Raw genomic sequence first — 25,314 nt, 5'->3', positions numbered from 1 at the left:
CTACCCCAGGAACTGTATAGGGAGCTACTACCTGAGAGCCAGATTTACATAATATATTCGTTACTGTAAGTACGTTAACAGAAAGCCACAATTTAAGTCACACAGAATTTGTGTGCACTCAAAGATAGGTTCTGGCGTCTTGTCAGCCCATTTGAGTTGTGTGGATATAAAGGGAAGAATTGTGACGGTATCGTGTATAGTTCCTGGGATAGCTCAGTCAGTAGATTATTCGTGCGCTAGGCGGAGGGTGCCGGGATCGATACCTGGCCCAGGAACAATTTTTGCCGTGAAATTATTCAGATAATATAAGTCATTTATTTATTTGCTTTCTTTCAATCCACCAACAAATTTTTCCCCAAAGCAAACCGTAAAATCTGAAGAAGTTGTTTCTTTTTTAAAAAATGACTAATAATAATAGAACATTGCTTAAGACAGCGGTGCAGCAACCGGAGTAGTTCAGTCGTCTCAGGCGCTTGTCTGTCAATCCGCAGTTGCATTCGGGCTTGGGTTCGATTCCCGCTTGGGTTGATTATCTGGTCGGGATTTTTCCGAGATTTTCCCCAACCTCCTTAAGGCGTAATCTGTGGTGAATCCTCGGTCTCATCTCGCTATCATCAACCTCATTGATGCTAAATAACCTAGTAGTTGATACAGCGTCGTTAAATAACCAACTAAAAAAAAGACACAGTTGTAAGTTGAAAATAGGATCTACAGTACTGGTATATGTTTTTAAACGTTTATTTTAAATAATCAAATAAAAGAAGACTGAAAATACAACTAAGACATTAGTAATAGAAGTAAGTAAAAAGATGATTTGACATAAATGACAAGAACAGTGAGATAGCCTATATTTTAGTTAAGTGTATGGAAATCGAACTTGTAAAAAAAATGAAACAGCACTATCACAAAAACAATGAAACCTGTAAAAAATGAGAAAAATAATAAACCTGAATATCAAGACTGTGGAATAGTATATTATGATACAAGGTAGGGAAGTGCTTTTTACAAAATCGAGGAAAAATCTGAAAAACGAGCAGAGGGAGTTTTTCAGTTTTCGAGATTTTGTAATGCACTTCATAAACGTGTATTGTACAACATTTTTTGCATGATCATATTTTTAAAATTGCAAATACAATAAATTTTGCATTGAAAATTTAGAGTAATATTATTCCAAAGCCTTCGCAAAACTGCACTGTAATGGTAACTAAGTAACAATAAGTGCACTGTAATGGGTCTATTTCAGTATAGTTTTATGTTATGATGAATAGTTTCTATAGCAACACGTTTATGTGTGGGAATTCTAACAACAATAGCTGTAAAAAGAAATACGATCATGCAAAAGTATATAAAAAATATTCAATTAAAATTCGGAGGAATGAGAAACTTTCTTTTAATATTTAAATTAATAACACAAATAAATGATATTATATAGATCACACTTGTCCCAGGTCTTTAGGTCACATTCACCCCAATATCGTAAAAAAAAAAAAAATTGGAAAATTGTAACTCATGTCTGAAAACAAGCTTACTGTACAACAATAATTTCCTACATTCAATAAGATTTAATCTTGTTATACAAGTGCTATAAAATATATAATCTTTTCTAACGTTCATTTCAATGTTCACAGTTGTCCCGGTTTTATTGTGACAAGCATGAAACTATATTTAAAATGTAGATGTTTAACAATGCACAAGTTTGATTTATTTTGAAGTTTTGAATCTATCAAAACTTGCAATATTGTAATTCAAAGTACGTACTTCATTTCATCACTGATTACAATACTCCATCTCAATCTGAAACGACATTTCACACTCCGTGTTGCAATATCCTGTGCTTAACATACTCGTACTTACCTCCCTGAAGTACTTAAAAATTTCGCCAGGGTCTCATTGAATGTTGTTTTCCACACAGACATGTTTATATAATATAAATAGCATTAGGATTTTTATTTCACCATTTTCACAATAAAATATAAAATATTAGCAGTAAGTATTTTTTGTTAATTTTTAGGTTTATTTGTAGTCACTTTTCCTACGAGGGCATATGGCATTATTTGTTGATAATGATCCATTGTTGATATATTTTTATTTCCATTTTTCCTGACAGTCAAATGTACAGATACAGAAATAAAATTTGGAGCTCCCTTATTGTTTGTTTCGTTTACAACACACTGCACATGTGCAGTAAACAAGAGCCCCTGTATATATGCTACTTGTGGACAGTCATATAAAATTATGGCCTACATGCAGGTGAACTCCCATCAAGACTCGCTCCAAATTTTAATTCCGTATCTGTACCTCCGTACCAGCGCATGGTCTCATTAGAACCCTTTTATATACAGTAAGTTATATTATTAGTAAGAGTAGAGACATACGTGATATGCATTCTGATTGGCTGGATCCAGAAAACCATTGCCTACCTTAAAGACACAATTTATTGCTATCAATTTCAATAGTGACCATGATGAAATTCTTGTCTTATTCAACAGGTCTTGATTCAGACCATGTAGAAAGCTATGGTTGCTGCGGGAACGAAACCATTACCTACCTTAAACACATAGACTATTTTTATAATCTGTTCCTGTCACTCTCAGTAATGGTATATAATGGAATTCTTGTCATATTGGACAGGTACTGACTCAGGACATGGTGTTATTTACTACTGCAAGCTATGATTGCCATGGTAACGAAAGTCTTTAATTAGAAAAAATATTGCAGGCCATGATTTCTGGCGCCATGTGTTTCGACTCTTATTATTCAAGCCAAGAACCGTACTAGACCAAAATCGTGGCTAACGAGAAAGACAGGCTTCGGCACGATTCGGAGTCACGTGGTCTAGTCATAGCCATCTTGACAATCGCCTAATATAAATACATATTCACAGTTCTAAAAAACAAAGGAATAGCTTTATTAAACTCATTTTAAATGTCCATTTATATATAAATTTGTTCAATGTTGGCATGTTATGGCTAAGAATGTAACGTCGCGCCTTAGCCTATCTTTCTCGTTAGCCAGGGACCAAAACAATATGACATCACTGACTGATATGCGATTGATTTAAAACCAAAGGGCATATACGCTATAAAATATAGTCTCGTAAATATTTCATTATAACTAACGTTTTTACACATATTATGTAAATTGAAATCAGTGCAATTTAATTAACCATTATACTAGTTTAAAATAAACCTAATGTCCCTAAACATTAACGTGTACTTGATGTTTTCTGTTTACCACGGCGTAGTGATACATTAGTATGGTTCTTGGCTCGGATAGATAATATACATGCAGGGACTGTAGGACTTGTATTCTTCTATTTCCATCTAGTGGCCATACCTGAGTAGTCTACAGACATGTCCACGTGGTACAACTATGGATTAGGTTCTTGAGATTCAGCAAAATTGCGGGCCTTAATATAATGGGTAATGGGTAGTAGAATACACAAGAAGTCCAACAAAGGAAGGGAAAAATCAATTCGAAAACTCCCTTTCAGGCAAATGTCTTAATATCTTTTCTTGATTTACAATTCTTCAGTTTTTCCGTGGCGAGATCTTCAACCACAGGCCTCCAACTGTATTCATTACAAACTTTTTGGGGTCCATCACTAACGGCACTTGCGACTTCTCACAGATATCGAACTGGAATCGTGAAACAAGAAGAGCGAGTCCCATCTTGACCTGCATGAGACCGAACCTCAAGCCTGGAAAATAATAAACAGAAAAATTGTTCGTCGAAGAACAAAGAATCGCGTTTCACAAAATTCACAAGACTAAAGTCAATGCAACAATAAACCAATAAACCTGATGCATAATTCCTCCTTGAACAGCACCCTTATGACTAGAGGCCGGATGTTTAGGCATTTATTTTGGTTAAAATAGGCAGGCATAGAGGCACTAAAATAGTAAAAATAGGCAGTGAAATAAGCATTTATTAATCATGGAAACAGACAAATAGACAAATACTTAATAAAATATCCCATACGGTACTCACTTTCCTTGGTTACAACAAGATGCTTTTTTAAGTTGTCAACTGTCATAGTGAGCCACCTGTGAGAGAGAACGTTTTTCCTGTCTATCAGTGGTTGGATCAGTCAAACAGGCTAGCTCAGGCCTGCAGAACTCGTAAGTAGGGGAACTATGACGTCAGCCTCACTCCACTTCTATTGGAGATGAATGACTTCCGCCCCGAGAATGAATGTTGATGCAGCCGAGCGTAACTAGAACGCCGTGACCGCACAGGTAGAAAAGGTGGGTGGGGTAAGGAAGGGGAGGAAAGCAGTCGCTCTCAAAAGCTACAGTTCTGCAGGCGTGGGCTAGCTGTTTGTAACAATCCTCACAGTAGGTTTTCAGCTGACGACGAAGAGATCGCTACTCTTCGAAACGTTGTGTTACAATTTTTTAAAATTAGCAATGGGAAAAGTCCAAACAACTCAACCATGTAGAAATAAGATATTATCACTCTTGCACATAGAAGTGGAAATGACCGATTTTGAATGGATTGGTAATTGCAACACATATAGAATGTTGAAAATGTCCGTTTTCAATACAAAAAAGACAGTGAAAATATTGTCATTAGTATGATATGGAATTATCCGGTTTTGAATGAAAATACTGATTCTCATGAAAATGACCGAGTCAGAATACCATCAGTAACATATTCAGAAAGATGCCTCTCTAAACAAACCGCAATCGTAAAAAAAAAACTCATTTTTTGTTTTCGGTTTTGTTCGCAACCTCCACATTTAAACTTTTTTTTTAGAGGTACGGTATATGGATTTGATGGCTGGAGAGTAATGCAGTGTGACCACAGACTAACGTGGGGGAAACGGGAGATAGGTAGGTATACCTGAGAAAAGCTCCCAAGTGCGAACTTGTCACTATGAATTTTTAAAATGAAATATCCCAGGACTCGAACCCGGAACCGCAGTGGTTGTATTTAGTATACTGTAGATCTCCACCGACAAGCGAACAATAGCTTACACCTACCTATACAGATGCGAGGGCCTTCTCCGAAGGGCAGGTAGGTGTACTGGGGCCTCTTCTCCTTGTTGTACTCGGTGAAGCGCTCGGGGTCGAACCTGTCCGGGTCGGAGAAGTAGAGCGGGTCGCGGTGGATGGCGTAGATCGGAATTATCACCGGAGTTCCCTTATCTAACTGCACGTTGGTTCCAGGAATCGTGTATGGCTTGGTGCATACTCGGATCAGGTTCGGCAGCGATGGATACATCCTCAGCGTCTCTGTGAACAATAAAATGCTGCTTCAATATCTGAAGACATGCTTTCCATAAGAATTGTGCTGACTTTTTCGTCAGCTCGGCAGTCGCTCTGTTATTCCTTCCGCTGCACAGTGGGGTATTTGCATAAAAAAAATTGGCCAAAATTATTATTGTGTTCCAATCACATTTAATTGGGATAATATATTAAATTATGATGTAATAAGGGGATTATGGCACTTGTAGAGAAATACAAAATGTATTTTATCTAAATTCTTTATTTATTAATTAAGTCCCAGAAACTTCGAGGTTATATTGCGACTAATGTGAATCCCTATACAAACAGACCACAATCACAAAAAGAGTAACCCAGTGTAGTAATGTCGGGTGACCTTGGTGGGCAATAAATGACTCCACCGCGACCGATCCAACGTCCAGGATACGTTTCATTGATCTTACTACACCCTAATGTCGTTTTGGTTGGGTCCGCATATGAGTGCTAATGAAGGACATGAGACTGACGTCCGTGTTTTTCAAACAGCTGTAGGCTATGCCAGATTATGTTAAGAACAGGGCAATTGTTCGTAGAAACTTTCTTTGTTCAGAGTCACCAATATTATCACCCCTCACACCATATACCTTTACTCCTGACCCATCCTGTATAATTAATATGCTAATATAATTTGCAAATAAGTTAACACTGATTATATAATGAATGTAATTATGCAAGTATTTAAGAAATTGTTATGAAAATACGTAGATGGTTTTCATGTCCTTCCGCTGCAGCGCTGTTAAGGGCAACACAACAATAAAACTGTTATAAATCACATCATTCTTGTACATTCTTTAAGACTGTACATTGGGATGCAATATTGACCTGTAAATATTCAAGTTACTAGAAGTCGTGTGATCTGTAACAATTGTTGTGATAAGCGTTTAGATTAGTGGTTTCCAACCTTTTTTGACTGACGACACACTTCACTCAACGCCCACGATATCGCGATACACTTGTTTGTTTTTATTAATAAAATGACATAATAATAGACTAACAACAACGAGTGCTTTTCTTCTGGAGAAAAATGTGGTGAAGCTTAGTTTATACGGCACCATCGACTGATCTGACAAAACATTTCCGCATATAAGGCACTCGAAATTTTGTTTATATTCATCTCCACACCACGTAAAATCATATTGCAATTGGTATTCATCACTATATTTACGAAATGCAGTATGTTTTTGTGAACCCTGAGGGGAATTTTCGCTCACATTATTTGAATTGGCACTGTTGTCATTTAACCCAGAACTTGATTCAGATTGTCTTTTTCGAATTAAATGTTTGTCCATGATAAAATCTAAATAAAGCACTTTTGGTAAAATAGTCACACTATCACCCGTTCATACGTATATACTGAAATTGACCAATATATTCTGACTATTCTCAACTCTTGTTTGTTACTAAGTGGGAAGAATACACGAATTACTAAGCATTGTTGAATTATCGTCCGGAAGAAAAATTAAACTGAGCATTGTTGCAGGTGTTCACTTTCATTTGAATTATCGTCCGGAAGAAAAATTAAACTGAGCATTGTTGCAGGTGTTCACTTTCATTTGAATTATCGTCCGGAAGAAAAATTAAACTGAACATTGTTGCAGGTGTCCACTTTCATTTGAATTATCGTCCGGAAGAAAAATTAAACTGAACATTGTTGCAGGTGTTCACTTTCATTTGAATTATCGTCCGGAAGAAAAATTAAACTGAGCATTGTTGCAGGTGTTCACGTTTCATTGGTAAAGTCTGTCTCAAAATAAAATGTACCATATCAAAGACTTCGTTGTAAATAAAAAGTGCGTTGTCAAGAAACTTTCTGGATGGCATAAAATCTATTTTTGAATTCCAAAGTTTCGCGACACACTCCATGGGGCTGCGCGACACAACAGTGTGTCGCGACACACCGGTTGGGAACCTCTGGTTTAGATAAATGTAATTTTTAGTTACAAATTAGAAAAAATTCTGTACAAAGCAACTAAGGAATTAGGAACACATTTTTAACTTGTGAATACTAGCCAATTAATTCTCTAATAATTGTAATATTCTTTTACCCTTAAAACTAAAGAAAAAAGTTATTTTTAGCCACTTAAAATTAGTGTAACTGAAAATATTGAGAACAGGACACATGTTTATATGACAGTTTTTGCTCAGAATGTCTTCAGAAATAAGCTCCTTAAGTGGCGGTAACTCGTAAGTCACCCTGTATACATTTTACGGACCAATAGGCCTCCTGAGAAAGACGAGGATGATAATAAAGTTATTACAGTAATAAGTACGAGTATATACCAAAATAGGGGTGCAAAGTATACTTATGTACCTGCCGCCACTGTTATTAGTACAACAGCTCTGTTTACATTCACGCGCCCTGCCCTATATCTCACGTTGAGTTAATGCAAGGGACATGAAGCAGTTATACCTGGTAAGGTTTATCTTGTCTCAGTAGCAATAAAACCAAGTCCCTTCAAATGAGGATGGAGATTATAGGAGGATTGTAAATTTTCAAGATTCCTTTCAAAACCTTGTTATTGTACAGGCTGCCGGAACTCAGTTTCTTGAAAGACAAGCTCAGTGACGGAACTACACAGTTTGAAGAGAGATATTTTGTTATTTTATTTTGCGCTACAGAATGTATCAACTAGTCCCTTCCGCCACTGGATGGATGGACGGCACCCCATCGCCATAACAACACAGACGAAGTAAGATATCTCCTTTCTCTCTCTTTTCACAGTGAGACAAGATACATCACACAGCCTTTAGGACACTAGTTACCACCCCCTCCGTATTCGTTCGCGCCTTGGGAGCACGAATTTGACAAGCATGGACTGTAATCAGGTTATTTATATTACAGTAAAATACGCATAAATAATGCGTAGCCACCGGCGTAGCTCGGTCGGCTAAGACGCTTACCTGCCGATCTGGAGTTGCGCTCGGGCGCGGGTTCGATCCCCGCTTGGGCTGATTACCTGGTTGGGTTTATTCCGAGGTTTTCCCCAACCGTAAGGCAAATATCAGGTAATCTATGGCGAATCCTCGGCCTCATCTCGCCAAATATCTCGCTATCACCAGTCTCATCGACGCTAAATAACCTCGTAGTTCATACAGCATCGTTAAATAACCAAGCAAAAAATTAATAATGCGTAATTAACGTAATAAATGTAAAGTACCGTCAACGCGGGCTACTTTGACCCTTAAGGTGTTACTTGAACCCAGAAGAAAAAAATGTTTACTTACCATTGGAGTAACTTAGGTGAAAATATTATTTGTACAGATGAAAGTTTGCAGAGAAAAAAAAACCACAACTTTCGACATCAAACTGTTATTTTACATCGACGAAAACATTTTTTCTTCTGGGTTCAAGTAACACCTTAAGGGTTAAAGTAGCCCGCGTTGACGGTACTTAAAAAACCTCCCAGAACTTTTAGTCTTTCTTTGTTCGGTTCAGTTTGTGATGAAAATTTGCCGCTTGAACTGCCAACAAACCTAGCTTATAACTCGAGGATACCTATTAGTCTTAAGAAATGGAGACCTTAAGAAGATTTTGCAATACATACCGGATGAATTGAAAGGTTTCTACACAGAACTGTACACATGGTCTACGTCCAACAAAGACAGTAAGGCCAGTTGAAGCGAAGATTGAAAAAATAAGTTCCTTAATGATCTGACATACAAAATGTCTATTCAGCCATGCTTCCCTACTCTTTGATGAGTAGTCATTTACCACATAAAATTTGGAAAATTGTTACATTTAGTGAGTTATTATGTTCGAATCAGAACATTTACTTTAAACTGTTATACTACAAAAAGGCCTTTATGACTAGAATCGTTTATTTTTAAAACCCCACAAGTGACAAAAACAAAACTTTCGGGGAATCAATAAAAACTGTTTAGTTTAATTAATTTTATTTTAATTGGCAAAATATATTTAACAAGTGATATTAGTTGCTAAATAGTAGGCTTATTCACTATTAGTTGTGTTTTATAATATAATAAAGTCCCACAAAAAATAATTAGTTAGGATGTTATGCGGTTTTTCCAACAAAAAAAAAAATTAAAGTAAGCAAAGCATTGCTAATTTTTTCTGCTGCAATAGATATTTTTCTTATCAGGACTTAAAAGAAATGAAGTACCGGTAATTGATGTTTAGATTGTCAAAATCAATAAAGGTTAGTTTATTACTTCGTATATAAAACAGTTTTCTACATGCACAGTAGATTACACGTAAAATACGTACAGGTAATTTACTCGCTCAACCCTGACTGTAATATATCTCAAAACCATATTTTAGTGAAGTTTGCTTAGTGTCTTCATTTGTATCCAGTGAGAAATTATTATTATTATTATTATTATTGTTATTATTATTATTATTATTATTATTATTATAAATTACGTAAAACATTATATTACTTTGTTGTTCTAAGAAATATTTTGTCAATTAACTGTTTACGTACAATTTATTTAGCATTATTTCAATCTATATTTATGTATGGTATTATAGGTTGGGGTGGAACTTATAAATCCAACCTTTATCAGTTAATTTTACTACAGAAAAAAGTATTAAAACTTTATTTAAAAATGCAGAAAGGTTACCCAAATGAATTGTTGTTTAAACATTTCAAAGTTTTCACCATTAAACAAATTAATTATTTTATTTTATTAAAATATTTTCACAGAAATTTTAATAACTTTGAAAGGTATATACATAAATATAGAATTAAAAACACGAATTCTTGCGTTTGTCTGAACATAAATGTAAAACCAATGTAGTTTTTGTCATAGCATGAGTCAAGGTTCCAGATTATTAAACAAATTTTATTCTAATATTATTTTAACCACGAATCCTATCCAAATTAATAAAAAAATTATATTGGATTTATACTTTGGGTTTAAACATATTAAATATTTTTAATCTGTATTCACTCTCAATTTTAATTTTATTTTTGTCTGTATTGGAATCCCCTCCTGAACACGAGTCTTACTCATTCAGGAATGGGCTAGTTCATCTTACATTGTATTAACTTGTATTCATTTCAAACTTACTATCAATAAAATAAATAAATAAATAAATAAATAAATAAAAATATTATTATGAGTTTGCAGATTTTATCTACGACACACCGTTTCCAAGAAAACGAGGGCGATTTTCGGTGGCGACATTATTTTTGAAACACACTGTTGCGTTATGTGAACTGAAGGAAAGAGCGAAGTTGCTTCTGTCCAGCTGTAGACGTAACCAACCGCGCTTGCGCCTGTAGAACATAATAAAAAACATCTGTAGTAGAAGGCGCTTGCCTGCCGGTCTGAAGTTGCGCTCGGGCGTGGGTTCGATTCCCGCTTGGGCTGATTACCTGGTTGGATTTTTTTCCTAGGTTTTCCCCAACCGTAATTTGAATGCCAGGTAATCTATGGCGAATCCTCGACCTCATTTCGCCAAATACCATCTCGCTATCACCAATCTCATCGACGCTAAATAACCTCGTAGTTGATACAGCGTCGTTAAATAACCAACTAAAAAAACATCTGTAGTAAGATTTGTTTTACCCTCAGGCCCTCAGACTTTTCCTCATGCAGGTGATAACAGTAGTCTTACGCAACAATGTTGAAGAGTTGGTACACCTGAATTTTTTTTTCCATTGTTGCTGTGCCTGTAAACTTCGGAGGGAAAGGAAGAAAGGAACGACATATTGCGTTGCTGTTTATTTCTACTACATTGTTTCTGTCTTCGAACGTTTCTGTGGTGTGTTTAATTATTATGTCTCTTATGTTTGTTAGTTGCTATGATTAATTTTAAACATAACTTAAAATGTGAAAATTAGCTCGCATTTTTATATAGCCTACGTACTTTTAAAACTGAAGTGTTGACATTGTCCGACGTTGAAGTTATTATGTGCTTGGTAAAAATTGATTGATGAAAAATACCATTGAAAACACATAATTAATTATTACTTTTAACGGATTATGAAGAAAATACAAATTAAGTGATTCAATTGGAAAATTGAGTAGCGAATAGTTAAAGCTAATGCTTGCCTGATCTTGCAGGCACGGTAGTGTTATGATTTTATTCTGTGATTTTAACATGCACAAGAGAGAGACAGCCAGCTGAATGGCACTCTTGTGGACGCAATTTTTTATACAAGACAACTGAGTGTAATTTAATTCTGTGGATATGGAATAAGGTTTGTCGACTCTATTAAACTCGACTCTATCAACATCATCTTATGACCAACAACGTCCATTCCTGCTACACACCTGATTTATCGGTTTTCGGTGAAGGATTAGCGGGTGTTGGTGAGTACAAACTTCATTTCTTTCTTTCACTGTGTTATAGGGGATTCTGTACAAGACGAACACACTGTTTTGGATGAAAAAATTGCTTAAATTTATGATTTTTAGTAGCATGATGTTCAGAAAATGAGAATTTAGGAAAACATTACAAACTATTTTTGTTTTATTTATTTTTTTATTTTATTGGGTTACTTTACGACGCTGTATCAACATCTAGGTTATTTAGCGTCTGAATGAAATTAAGGTGATAATGCCGGTGAAATGAGTCAGGGGTCCAGCACCGAAAGTTACCCAGCATTTGCTCGTATTGGGTTGAGGGAAAACCCCGGAAAAAACCTCAACCAGGTAACTTGCCCCGACCGGGATTCGAACCCAGGCCACCTTGTTTCGCGGCCAGACGCGCTGAACGTTACTCCACAGGTGTGGACTTGTTTTATTACTACAATAGATCGAAAAATAGGGAAAATTGACGATGCGATGTAACCTCTATGTCACTGTAGCTACATGGTGTGAATTGACGGAGGAGACTGGATACAGGGTGTCGTCTCCCCCCCCCCCCTGGAAAATTTGGTATATCCTGCTGAAAAGGTATTAATTTGTACCTGTTAGAGACAGTAATTTTCCTCTTTAAGTGCCTAATTTATAGTTTCTGTATTTTTTGTGTTACTAATGCAGTAAATACATGACGAGGTTAAACGAGCGTTGAGCGACTTCCGCCGATTTTGGAATAGACACCGACGCACTTAGGTTAGGTTAGGCTTTTATTATCCCGTCAAGATGAAGGTGAAAGCGATTGAGTGTGATTTTTTGTTTTCTATGTTGGCAGTTCAAGTGTGTCGGCGTCTATTCCAAAATCGGCGGAAGTCGCTCAACGCTTGTTTAACCTTGACAGTATCTTTTATAGACAATTAAATTTTTAATGTCCTCCCTGGAGAAAATATAAATTTTTACCCTGGTTGTCTATCTCCTCATCTAGGCTACATAACATAAACGCACTAATCTTGTCACAGTTTCTCGGCCTCCTGTTTCTAGTACTGTATTTGCAATCTGCGCATGTACTCACGTCATGCAGAATACGTACTGTATACTGTATAATGCTCTCGCAGGGTTTGAACTATGCCTTGTTACCAGCGAATAGGGATTATAAAGAATGGACACTTCGCGTCGGTACCTTTGATGTAGCTGGGCTAATTTCAATGACCTTCAAGCCAGCTAAAGCGTGAGATTCTGCTTTCTCCCTAGAGTTGGCGCTGACATCACACCAGCTAGCAGTCGACACAGCGGAAATATCATACATATAATTAATACATCTAGGTACACTATGTACTCAAATAAAATGAATTGGATCCATAAAATAATAAATCCGTCATTAACTGTAATGTCTAGACTCTAGAGTTCCTTTATAATGAGAGTTGAGACGTTGACTCCAACAACAATTAAAATATGTAATGATTTGATAGCGCTGAAAATGGAAAAACAAAACTCATATGAGAAGTAAAACCATATACCTATATTATATTATATACAAATATTAAACGAATTCGGTACTTAATTTTATAATGTATTATATTATTTTATAATATAATTTATTATACCTGAAATATAAAATATTATTATTACAACTAGTTTGTCACTGAGAAATAAGGAAAAGCTGTTAACTTGAATTTATTTGAAGAAAAGCGTTACAGCATTATGTAATAAGCAGGGAACGGATTTATATGGACTAAAAATATATGAAATATGTAAATATATATGTAGTTATTTTTACCAAAATATGGAATTAAATATGGATTTTTACCAAAATATGGAATTAAATATGGACTTAAAATTATAAAAAAATGACTATGTACGTTAAATATTGGTACATTTTAATCAAACTAAACAAAAAATATAATGGACGTACCTTATCTTCCAATGTAGTTTCAACAAAACACAATTTTTATTGTCTGTTACCATAACAATAGGTTACAAACATTTCTTTCAAGTGCTGAAAAGTGAATCTTCTTCTATTGTCTCTGAGGATAGATTTATACTGACTAAAAGAGCGTTCGACGTCACAAGAAGTAACTGGTACATAATTCAATTTCACAATGTCTGCTGGGGATAAGTCCAAGTTAATCTTCACTGTTGATTCACCACTCATCACAGCAACAACCTTTTGTAGTTCTTCATATCCAGGGTTTTTTGAAAGTACAGTGTCCACCTTAGCTCTTACTGCATCTGCAACTTTACCTCTACCACGATTCAGTTGTTCCACAGTACTATTTATAATTTCAAAACTTTCAGATAGTGAAAGGTGCCTATTTTGGAGACTTTTGAGCGTTTTTATGATGCATGAAAATGTATGCTGAATGTGAGCTAAGTCATTCTTCACACTTATGTCACAGGTAACTGTTTTCGCAGTATCAATTGAGACTGCATCTTCAGAGTCCAATGCAAGGAGAACATTGTTAATAGAGTCTATATGTTCGGCATAATATTCAACTGCTTCTAGCCATGTACCCCATCTAGTTAAAATTGGCTTTGGTGGCAATGGAATTTCAGGGTACATTTCTTTCAACACGTTAACTCTACTGGGAGCTTTGAGAAATACTTTTTTCACTGATGAAATCAACAAATCTACTTTAGGGAAATTGTCTCTGACCACTTCTGCCACACGATGAAATGCATGCGCCACACAAGTAAAATGAGTCAATTTAGGATATACAACAGATAATGCTTGTCCAGCTTTGACCATATAAGGGGCAGCATCGCTAATAAAGAATAACACATTATCGTACATAATACCCTTTGGCCACAGGATACCCATAGCTTCGTTGAACAGTTTAACTATAGTTTTGTTATTGCACTTTTCTAGAACATCACAATGTAAAAGAATTCGTTCAGAATATTGTTCACTTAACAAACCGATAACTACATTACCAACAAGTCTACCTTCTTTGTCGGGAGTCTCATCAATGGAAACCCAAATTGAACTATCTTTAATTTCATCTCTTATCTTCTGTATTGTCTCATCGTAGATGGATGGAGCATACGTCTTCCTAAGTGTTGACTCATCCGGGATTGTATGTTGAGTATATTTTTCAAGGAATTCCCTGAAGACCTTATTCTTTAGTTTGTAGAGAGGAATATCAGCAGAGATGAGAGAACGGCACAGGTCGATGTTAAACTCAGATCTTACATTCGATGTTGTTGGTTGTGTTAAAAACAATTGTCTCTGCTTGGAATTTAGTTGTTTGTTGGCCTGATGTTTACTAGTTGTAATGTGTTGTTGCACCAGGAACTTTTGTGTAGATGATACTGCACACTGACACAAATTACAAAATAATATTTTATTGTCAGTTGATAAACCATCTTCTTTAAATTCTGAAATGTAACTTGTTAGTTTTGATTTTAAATTGACTGAATGACGTACTTTTGGCATATTTACCGTCTTTATAGTATGATTTACAAAACTGAACCTATGTGTACTCTGACTGGCATTTAACTGTTGAGCTGCACAACTGAAGTCTGTTAAAAATTTTAAATTAAATTAATACAGTTTTGTAACTTACTTTCCCATTGTTGATAGGACTGCTAATTTTCAAATAACTCTGATGTTAAAGGGATTACTGAACATGTGTTTAAATCTCTATTGTTGAAATGTATTTTTAAAAGTTAATGGAATTTTGTTTTGTTTTATTGTTAAACCTAATATAATATGGACTGTTTTATATGAAATATGGAAAATATATGGAAATTAACGAAAATATGTACTAAACTCTAAAATATGGAAAAATATGGAAAATAAAAGTAGGATTTTTCAACCCTACACATTGTGAAACATAAAGATAATGCAAAATATAAATTATATTAGCTTTATAAGTAAATATGTATTTACATATAAATCCTTTCCCTGGTAATAAGGTAGGCGATGTTTGGATCCTGTGTCTTAATTCTATTCTCAATTATTATCTTAGTGTATGCTCGATTACACTACCTCTAGCGCTTGAAAGTGGAACTAAACGCTGCGCACAGAGAAACAAAACACAGGAAAATTCGCTCAGTGTCCATTCTTTATAATCCCTATTCGCTGTTGTTACTATATGGACAAGGGTCATTATCTCATTATGTATATAAATCAGCATTTTAAATGTGGATATGGAGAAGAATGGAGCATGTGAAGAATAAGAAACGAAGCTGTGTTGGAAAGAGTGGATGAAGAAAGAATGATGCTGAAACTGCTCAGAAACAGGAAAAGGAATTGGCTGGGTCACTGGTTCAGAAGAAACCCGCCTACTGAAGGATGCACTGGAAGGAATGGTGAACGGGAGAAGGATTCGGGGCAGAAGAAGAAATTAGATGATAGACGACATTAAGCTAGGCTATATGGATCATATGAGGAGACAAAGAGGAAGGCAGAAAATAGGAAAGACTGAAGAATGCTGGGTTTGCAGTGAAGCACTGCTCTTGGGCAGAACACTATGAATGAATGTATATAAATTTTGACATTTTAAATCATTCCGTCATAGGTAGACTCAAGAGCCCTGCATCAACCGTCAAATATATTTATGAGGGTTTGTGTTTACGTTGACCCCAGACTTAATTCACAAACATCAATTTTTGTAACTGTGTCTAGTAGATGATTAATTGTTCTCTTGATTCACTAAATTAATTTTATGCTCGACCATGCCGAAATGTAATAATTATACACCTGGTAGCAGCCCTTTAATGGACCTCATTAAAGTACACCTATTCATTAAAGTTCAGGTGTTCCACCAATCAGAAAACACCATTGTAGCAATATGAAAGCACAGGTATCGATTATTCTCGGATATGCAATCGAAAGACAACTAGCGAAACGTCACGGAGGCTGGAAATCCAATACTGTCGCAGAAGGTTATGTTCTGTTACTATAATAATTAGCGTTAATTGTAAATAATATTCAAATAAATTCAATTTGTCATCTCGTTTTTCAATGTCTAAATCAATTTTAAGGTTATATCAAGATTAATGTTTATTTTACTCTCTAGATTATATCAAGGTCAATGACATTTGTTTCTCGGAAAAAATCAATACTTTCGTGTCTGCGCACATCTCATAATTTACGAGCGATGCACAAGGTCACTTCCACTCTTCAGTTAGATACGAATAAAATGAATACTTCTGAATAATTTCAAGTTAGAAATATGGTCGAGCATAAAAAGTCGTATGAAACTTGCCTATAATGGTAATTCAGACGCTCGTATGAAAATTATGAAACTCGCTTGCACTCGTTTCATAAACATACTCGCGTCTTAATTACTACCATTATAGGCTCGTTGCATAATGTACTATTATTGGCGGGAGGAAGGGGGGACGATGTAGAGGAATAATATTAACAAGAGTTGATAGTCTGATTATTAACAGTGCCTTTTTTGAGTTTAGACGTAGGCTTATATTTTTTTTCTCTTGTGTTTCCGCGTTTTACGCTGTTTGCCCCCTCACCTACTGTTCTTGTCTTCCGACAAAGGACCGTTTTTTTGTTACCGGACAGATGGTTAGTCTGTCGCGGAATTTAATGACGGATCTTATGTGGAATTGTTGAAGAGTGGTATTAAGGGTGTAGGGATTGAACGGGAAGCGTACCATTGCTTTTTGTAAATTGCTATTATTCTGGTATTTGCCTGGAGATACTTGAGGAGCCAAGAAGTTGCAAGTAAGTTTACCAGCACTAGGAATCGAACCCAGACCTTAGAATACAGGACAGGCGTGTTAGCTAAGAAGCCTCCCTGCTCGGTATCTAAGTATACAGTATTAAACCAGTATTGTTAAAAAATTATTAATTTAACAGTGTCTGATAGGCACGCATTTTCCTGCTGAGCCGAACTTTTCTCCAGTTCTTTGAGCTTTCGCCTGGAGATGTTCGAAAAATCGTTCCTGCCTTGAAATCAAACTCTACAAAATAGAAATCACAATATATATCACACAGCTAGATAGTCATGGCTTTTGAGGACGCCACGGAAGCAGTGATCACGTTAACCAATCAGAGTGCCACAATATTAGCAAGCGGCGAGAAAAACAAAATGTTCGTCCGTCTTATCAGAAACTACAGAAACCAGAAACGCACGCTATCTAGTGTAGGAACATTGAACAATTTCAGGCTGTCCTTGCGTAAAGTTTTGTGTGCCATCGTTTCAGAGTTTCAAGAGGAAATCATCATAAATATTTATATTTCATACATTAAACTTTCTCTTATGTTTTTTAAGATACAGCTTTTATTTTTGGTACACATGTATCTTAGCAACCGACTAAAGTTACCAGGATTAGACTTCATCATACACTTTTTTTTTTTAGTTATGCCATTTGTTTAAAAGGAACACATTTTTAAAATCCTACTAGGCCTATTCATACAAATTTCGTTCAATCAGTCTGCCATGTTAGGAAGAGAACTATGCATTCTATTTTTTTTAGTTATGACATGCATTCTATTTTTTTTAGTTACGCCATTTGTTTAAAAGGAACACATTTTTAAAATCCTACTAGGCCTACTCATACAAATTTCGTTCAATCAGTCTGCCATGTTAGGAAGAGAACTATGCATTCTATTTTTTTTAATTATGCCAGATTTGAGATTAAATATCATTTGTGAAATGACCCCAATATTTTTCAAAAGTTATTTTATATCACATAGACCCTATACAGAGTGTTAAAAATTATCCAATATTTTGGAGACGCTAGTATGCATCAAAACAAGAAGATAATGCCAAATAAACATGGGTCCTACAACACGTACTTTCTGAGATCTGAACACTTGTTCATAGGAGGTGCTCAATGTGACGTCCATTCATGGCAATGCAATCCTCTGCCCTTCGGCGTAAGGAATCACGCATTCTTTGAAACTGACTTGGTTGTTCTTGATAATCAAAAGTCTAGGGGATTTAGATTTGAGGAACGAGCAGGCCAAGGTGTGGGGGATCCCCAATCAATCCAGCGGTCCTAAAATATCAGCGTCAGGTGTTCACGCTCATTGCGGAAAAAATGTGCTGGTGTGCCATCATGCATGAACCACATCTGTAGTCTTTGCTGACATACCACATACTCCAGCAAGGTAGGCAATACATTAATAAGAAAGTCCTGATAACGAGCCCCAGTTAATCTCTATGGTAGCACGTATGGCCCTTAATCTATCGCCAAGAACGCCTGCCCATACGTTGATTTTGAATCGGTGCTGATGCCTTGTTTCTTCAACTGCATGGGGATTTTCATCAGCCTACACATGCTGATTACGAAAATTCACATCATCTCTGTTGAACTCCGCTCATATCTACAACCAGACTTGTTTTCAGTATTCCTTGCGACGTATCAGTATTCCATGCCAGGGGTGTCAACTACGGTATGATTATCTGGTAGTCTGCTGTATTGTAGGGCAAAAGATGCATTGCCATGAATTGATGTCATATTGAGCACCTCCTTTGAATCTGTAGATGTGAAATACCTGGGAATTATTGTTGATCAGCACTTGAAATGGGATAGACAAATCACCTTTTTATGTAACAGGATCCGTAAAACAATTTACAAATTTGTAAACCTTCGCCATTACATGCCTACTCATGTATTACGTTTGGTTTATTTGACTATAGTTGAATCTGTTATCCAATATGGTATAATTGGATGGGGAGGCATTACAAAAACTGCTCGTTTTTCTCTAATTATGTTGCAAGAACGTATAATCAAAATTTGTTTGAAAAGGCGACTGGATTATCCAACAAATTTGATCCATTCCAAATTGAATGCTTTTAGAATTGACCAAATTTATAAATACTCTTTAATGAAATTCTATCATAAAAACAGAATGAAATTTGTAGCTCAGCCATATGCTCATAATACAAGACGAAATGAAATTCTTAATTTAGTTGAACCTAAATGTTTCACATCTGCTGCTTTACTACACAGTACAAATTATGGTCCACGGCTATATAATTCGATAATAAAATTTCATCCAGAATTGACTACTTTAAGCAATGAAATTTTCAGATCCAGAATTAAAAAATTTATATGACAGACTTCCCTGTATTTATATTATGTACCATGTATTGTAAAACAAGTTTATTTCTATCCTAAGTGTATTTTTCTATTTTATCTTGGTTACTATATCAACATGACCTGCACTAATTATACTACTAATAATAATTTAATATTAATCCACCAATCTCAACATCGTCTCTTTTTTCACTCAGTTATTACTAGTATTATTATTATTTACTAATTTTGTTATCATCTCTATGTGAGCTTTTTCCTTAAGTATCTTGTCTACAATGTATGTGTATCTATGTAACGGAACTGTCCCCGAACACGAGCTTTGCTCTTTCGGGTATTTTAATGTAACGTTTTTATTTATATGTTATTATTAAATAAATAAATAAATAAACAAACAAACAAACAAACAAACAAACAAATAAATAAATAAATAAATAAATAAATAAATAAATAAATAAATAAATAAATAAATAAATAAATAAATAAATAAATAAATAAATAAATAAATAAATAAATAAATAAATAAATAAATAAATAAATAAATAAATAAATAAACAAATAAATAAATAAATGTGTGAATGAGTGAATGAGTGAGTGAGTGAATGAGTGAATGAATAAATGAATGAATAAATGAATGAATAAATAAATAAATAAATAAATAAATAAATAAATAAATAAATAAATAAATAAATAAATAAATAAATAAATAAATAAATAAATAAATAAATAAATAAATAAAGTGTTCAGATCTCGGAAAGTATGTGTTGTAGTGCCCATGTATATTAGATATTTTTTTCTTGTTTTGATGCATACTATCACCTCCTAAAATATTGGATACTTTTTTAACACCCTGTATATTTTTCTTTTAAAAGTTCGAGATTGGAAAGAAATCCATATAAAAATTGATAAGCATGTTATAGTGAGCAGTCAGGAAAAATCCAACTTATTAGATACAAAATTGTAGATACTTTAGTGTTTGAATGAAGAGAAATACACAAAATAAATAGCGGAGAAATTTAATTAAGAAGCTGACACTTTAAGGGCGCGAACCTTTGTTTATGACGTCATAAGAAGAGTTTCCAATCGTCTCATGCCATTGAAACTTTACAAACATATGAAATAGGATATTAGTAGCCATTTCCAGAAAACTAAACATTCATTTTTTGCCCAAAAAATGTCATATTTTCTGTATAGGCCTCCCTTGGGTAGACTGTGCACTCTTGCTGGGATCTTACAGCTCTATAGCTTAGTAAAGGTACGATCACACGTCGCTACTTTTGCAGCGCTGCAGTACAAAAAACTGCGCAACTCTTGTACTGCGACGTGTGAACAACGGTGCAGCCCGAAAAGTAGCGGCTGCCGAACCTGCTGCCCGCTACTTTTCCGAAAAAAATCGAAAAATCGAAGGAGAATTGGGAGGAAAATTTAAAAGGTACGCAAAACGCGTCCTTGCAAGGGGTTGGGGGCTGTACAAAACTAAATATGTGAGCTCCAAGCCTGTTGGTCACTAGTCTCACTCCGGGTTACGCTGCTCCCCTGAAGGAGCTCTAGAAAATTTTGAAGGGGAAGCCGAAATTGGACGTAACCTCTTAGGTACCACATACGCGAGGGGGGCTGAGATTGATCAATTGATCACGGAACGGGGCGAGGAGGAGTTGGCTGGTGTTTGCCGTTAGGATGGCAAGACGCCGTCATCTGTTGTTCGATGACAAAGCAGGTGAAGGCCGTCGGAAGAAGCGCCGTGAAATCTAAGCTGCAATTTGAGAGGTCCCTGTCCTTTCAATTTGCGACTTATTGAGTGACCTCGTATGTTTAAATGTTGAATAACGGATTCGAACCCGAACTGTATACAATGCAGTTACTGTTTACATTCGAATCCAGCACGCTACCGCCTGAGCCACGTCGTTATACCAGCTACTTTTCCATGCTGCGCGCAGCTTAAGTAGCGACGTGTGAACAGGGTTCTCAGGGTTGCAGCCGCAGCATTTTTGATATCGGTTTTGTTGAAACTTTTGCTGCGGTTGCAACCAGTGTTACCACCCAAATGTGCCAATGATACTTTTATTGTTTGGATATGTTTTAATGTTAAATGTGATGAAAATAAATTATTTGTAACAGTTATTAAATACACAACACAGTCTGAGTATAATTGCTGACGATATAATTCATTTTTTAAATTTTCCGTAGCGTAGTTCCAAACAGGAGGGTTGCCAACATTGATTACGTGAATATAGTGTTGGTTATCATTTAAGTATATAGGCGTCTTTAAAAGCTTTATAGTAAAAATAATGCCAATTTCTGAATACTAGATACGACAGAAAAGCAAATAATAGATAAGTAAGCTTTCGCATGAGTTTCTTAATAATGCGAACATAACCACAAAATGTATATTGAGAAGTCAACACGGAGATGGAAACCTGCAGCATGACTGCGGCTGCAAAAGTAGCGCCTTGTGTGTGAACAGACTCGCAACCTCCAGTTGCAACTTTTGCAGCACTCGGGTTGCGCAGCACGAAAAGTAGCGTGCAGCGCACTACTTTTGGCTTACGTGTGAACACGACACACAACTTTTGCAGCTGCAGTACAAAAGTTTCGCTGCAAAAGTAGCGATGTGTGACCGTACCTTAAGCTGTTTCTTCCTCCTTTACTACTTTTCTAATATCAATAAGGATTAAACTGAAGCATGTAATATTCACCGGCCACAACGTGGTCCAGGTACTCCATCTGGTCGAGCGCGTTGTACGTGAATTTGCCCTTGTGCTCCTTGAGCACCAGGTCGATCTCCTCCCGCAGCCGTCTTTGCACGTCCTGGTTCAGGGACAGCTCGTACAGGCAGAAGCTCATGCTGGTCGCCGCCGTCTCGAAACCGCCGAGGAAAAAGACGCAGACCTGCGCTGCTATCATGTTTTCGTCGAACACTGTGAACACATTGCAAGAATTTGAGCCAAGTGATTTATTGTACAGGGACATCATTTTATTTTTACTAACATTTCTAATATTAACCTGGCTATACCTTTGCACTAACGGTTGAGAACCGGAAACACCGTTTGCTACCCCCTTCCACGACTGGAGTTCGATGATACTGTCGTAAAATACAAACAAATCACTTACTAGGTATAAGAGGGAAGAAAAATAGTTCATCCATTTACGTAAACTAGAAAATATCGCGATTTTGAGTTTGATAATTTTCATTAGGCTTTTGTTTAATCAATAGTACTGTATTAACAATAAGTATTTTTACTCACGAACTGAGCTATCCAATCGGACGTATTCATTATGCGGTGTATATTATACTGTCTAGAGCACGTAAACTAGAAAATATCGCGATTTTGAGTTTGATAATTTTCATTAGATTTTTGTTTAATCAATAGTACTGTATTAACAATAAGTATTTTTACTCACGAACTGAGTTATCCATGCGGACGTATTCATTATGCGGTGTATATTATACTGTCTAGAGCACGTAAACTAGAAAATATCGCGATTTTGAGTTTGATAATTTTCATTAGATTTTTGTTTAATCAATAGTACTGTATTAACAATAAGTATTTTTACTCACGAACTGAGCTATCCATGCGGACGTATTCATTATGCGGTGTATATTATACTGTCTAGAGCACGTAAACTAGAAAATAGCGCGATTTTGAGTTTGATAATTTTCATTAGATTTTTGTTTAATCAATAGTACTGTATTAACAATAAGTATTTTTACTGCTATCCATGCGGACGTATTCATTATGCGGTGTATATTATACTGTCTAGAGCACGTAAACTAGAAAATATCGCGATTTTGAGTTTGATAATTTTCATTAGATTTTTTTTAATCAATAGTACTGTATTAACAATAAGTATTTTTACTCACGAATTGAGCTATCCATTCGGACGTATTCATTATGCGGTGTATATTATACTGTCTAGAGCACGTAAACTAGAAAATATCGCTATTTTGAGTTTGATAATTTTCATTAGATTTTTGTTTAATCAATAGTACTGTATTAACAATAAGTATTTTTACTCACGAATTGAGCTCTCCATTCGGACGTATTCATTATGCGGTGTATATTATACTGTCTAGAGCACGTAAACTAGAAAATATCGCGATTTTGAGTTTGATAATTTTCATTAGATTTTTGTTTAATCAATAGTACTGTATTAACAATAAGTATTTTTGCTCACGAACTGAACTATCCATTCGGACGTATTTATTATGCGGTGTATATTATACTGTCTAGAACACGTAAACTAGAAAATCTCGCGATTTTGAGTTTAATAATTTTCATTAGGTTTTTGTTTAATCAATAGTATTGTATTAACAATAAGTGTTTTAACTCATGAACTGAGCTATCCATTCGGACGTATTCATTATGCGGTGTATATTATACTGTCTAGAGCACATTAGCGTACAATATAGAGAATGAAGTTAAATTGAAAAATAATCATAATGTGGATATTTGAACACATTTTTGAAAATGGTTACCGTTCATTTCGATAGAGGCTTCAGTTCTTTTGTGCATATTATCGCACTATAGACTATTATACCTAATTCTAATTACCAGTTTCGTCCTTCGTATTAGTAACTCATGTTGAAATAATTCTGTACCTACTCTATAAGAGAGTACCTTACGTACTGTAAATTCAATCTTCACTTCTGTCCGATCCGAAAAGATTAAATTACTCATACATGCTATCTACTGTCCGTCCAAGTGGTTACGTCGCAGGATCGTAGAAAAGGGGGAAATCAAGTGACAGTTAATTACTTAACGAGGCCCTTTTATATAAGTTATTTTAAACAGTTGTATAATATTACGTAGACTTCCACTTTCTAATAGAAATTCATATTTTCAGAAAAGAGCTAAGACAGCCCAGCCACTAGCTGGCGAATAAAAGCTGGTGGGGGAAACCGGGATACGACGTAGGCAAATGGACGGCAGTACCTGTGCGAAAATGATTCAATATTGAAAGCTCTTTCGTCACTGGAAAACGCGAACATATTTTTGGAACGTACTGTTTACTATGATCGTAAGGCTACTATGGCTGTATATAAGGTCTTGAATCTGTGTGGAGGACGGTTGAATTTAATTTGTAGAAGGGGTGGGAGTGAAGTACATTCAAAAACGCAGGCAGAATAAAAATTGAAGTAAAAATAAAATGATGACCCTGTATATTACGATAAAAGGTTGGGAAGTGCTTTTTACAAAATCGAGGAAAAGTTTGAAAAACGAGCACAGCGAGATTTTGTAATGCACTTCTCAAACCTGTATTGTACAGTATTTTTTGCACGATAGTATATTTTGAAAATAATATTTAAAAAAAATCTTAATATACAGTACGTATATTAGGCCTACACTATGAACAGCTGACTGAAGGTTAGCAGTCTGGCCAACGTGCACACTTCACCATCAACTTCAATGTGAAGGAATAATAATAATTCAGGTACTTGTAATATTTTGTGTTCAATTGGAATAAATTTGATTTTATTTATTATTATTTTTTTTTGTTAAGTGAAGTTCGCCCTGTATAGGGTATAAAGCATTCCACGTTAAGAAAAAAAGCCTAAAGTGTAGGTCAATTGTTAAGCAATAATTATATTATAGTTGGAATATTTTCTTTCCATTCGCATATTAAGGACTGTAGCAACAAGAATAAATCAATTTTTCTAAGATTACAAAAAATGGTGAATGATAGAAAAATCCTGACTTCACTTTTGGAATCAGCGGATGAAATAACGCAAGAAACATCAGAAATTGTACATTTAACAAAATCAGTGTTGACC

General features: G+C 35.4%; 1 protein-coding gene across 1 annotated transcript in view; it reads right to left on the bottom strand.

Annotated features, from left to right (window-relative positions):
- Positions 1-722: 722 nt before the first annotated feature.
- Positions 723-25,314, bottom strand: part of LOC138714604 (cytochrome P450 6k1-like) — a 37,239-nt gene continuing 12,647 nt past the window's right edge. The window contains exons 2-4 of the mRNA XM_069846630.1: positions 22,238-22,459; positions 4,986-5,237; positions 723-3,700 (exon numbers count right to left, since the gene is read on the bottom strand). Coding sequence (XP_069702731.1) covers positions 3,531-3,700; positions 4,986-5,237; positions 22,238-22,459 — 644 coding nt within the window. The 3' untranslated portion in view covers positions 723-3,530. The remainder of the gene's footprint in view (positions 3,701-4,985; positions 5,238-22,237; positions 22,460-25,314) is intronic.

This window comes from Periplaneta americana, chromosome 2 (assembly GCF_040183065.1).
Source record: "Periplaneta americana isolate PAMFEO1 chromosome 2, P.americana_PAMFEO1_priV1, whole genome shotgun sequence".
In the NCBI taxonomy this organism is placed as follows: domain Eukaryota; kingdom Metazoa; phylum Arthropoda; class Insecta; order Blattodea; family Blattidae; genus Periplaneta; species Periplaneta americana.
Note: the sequence above shows the minus strand (reverse complement) of the source record. Positions and strands in the feature narration are given on the sequence as shown.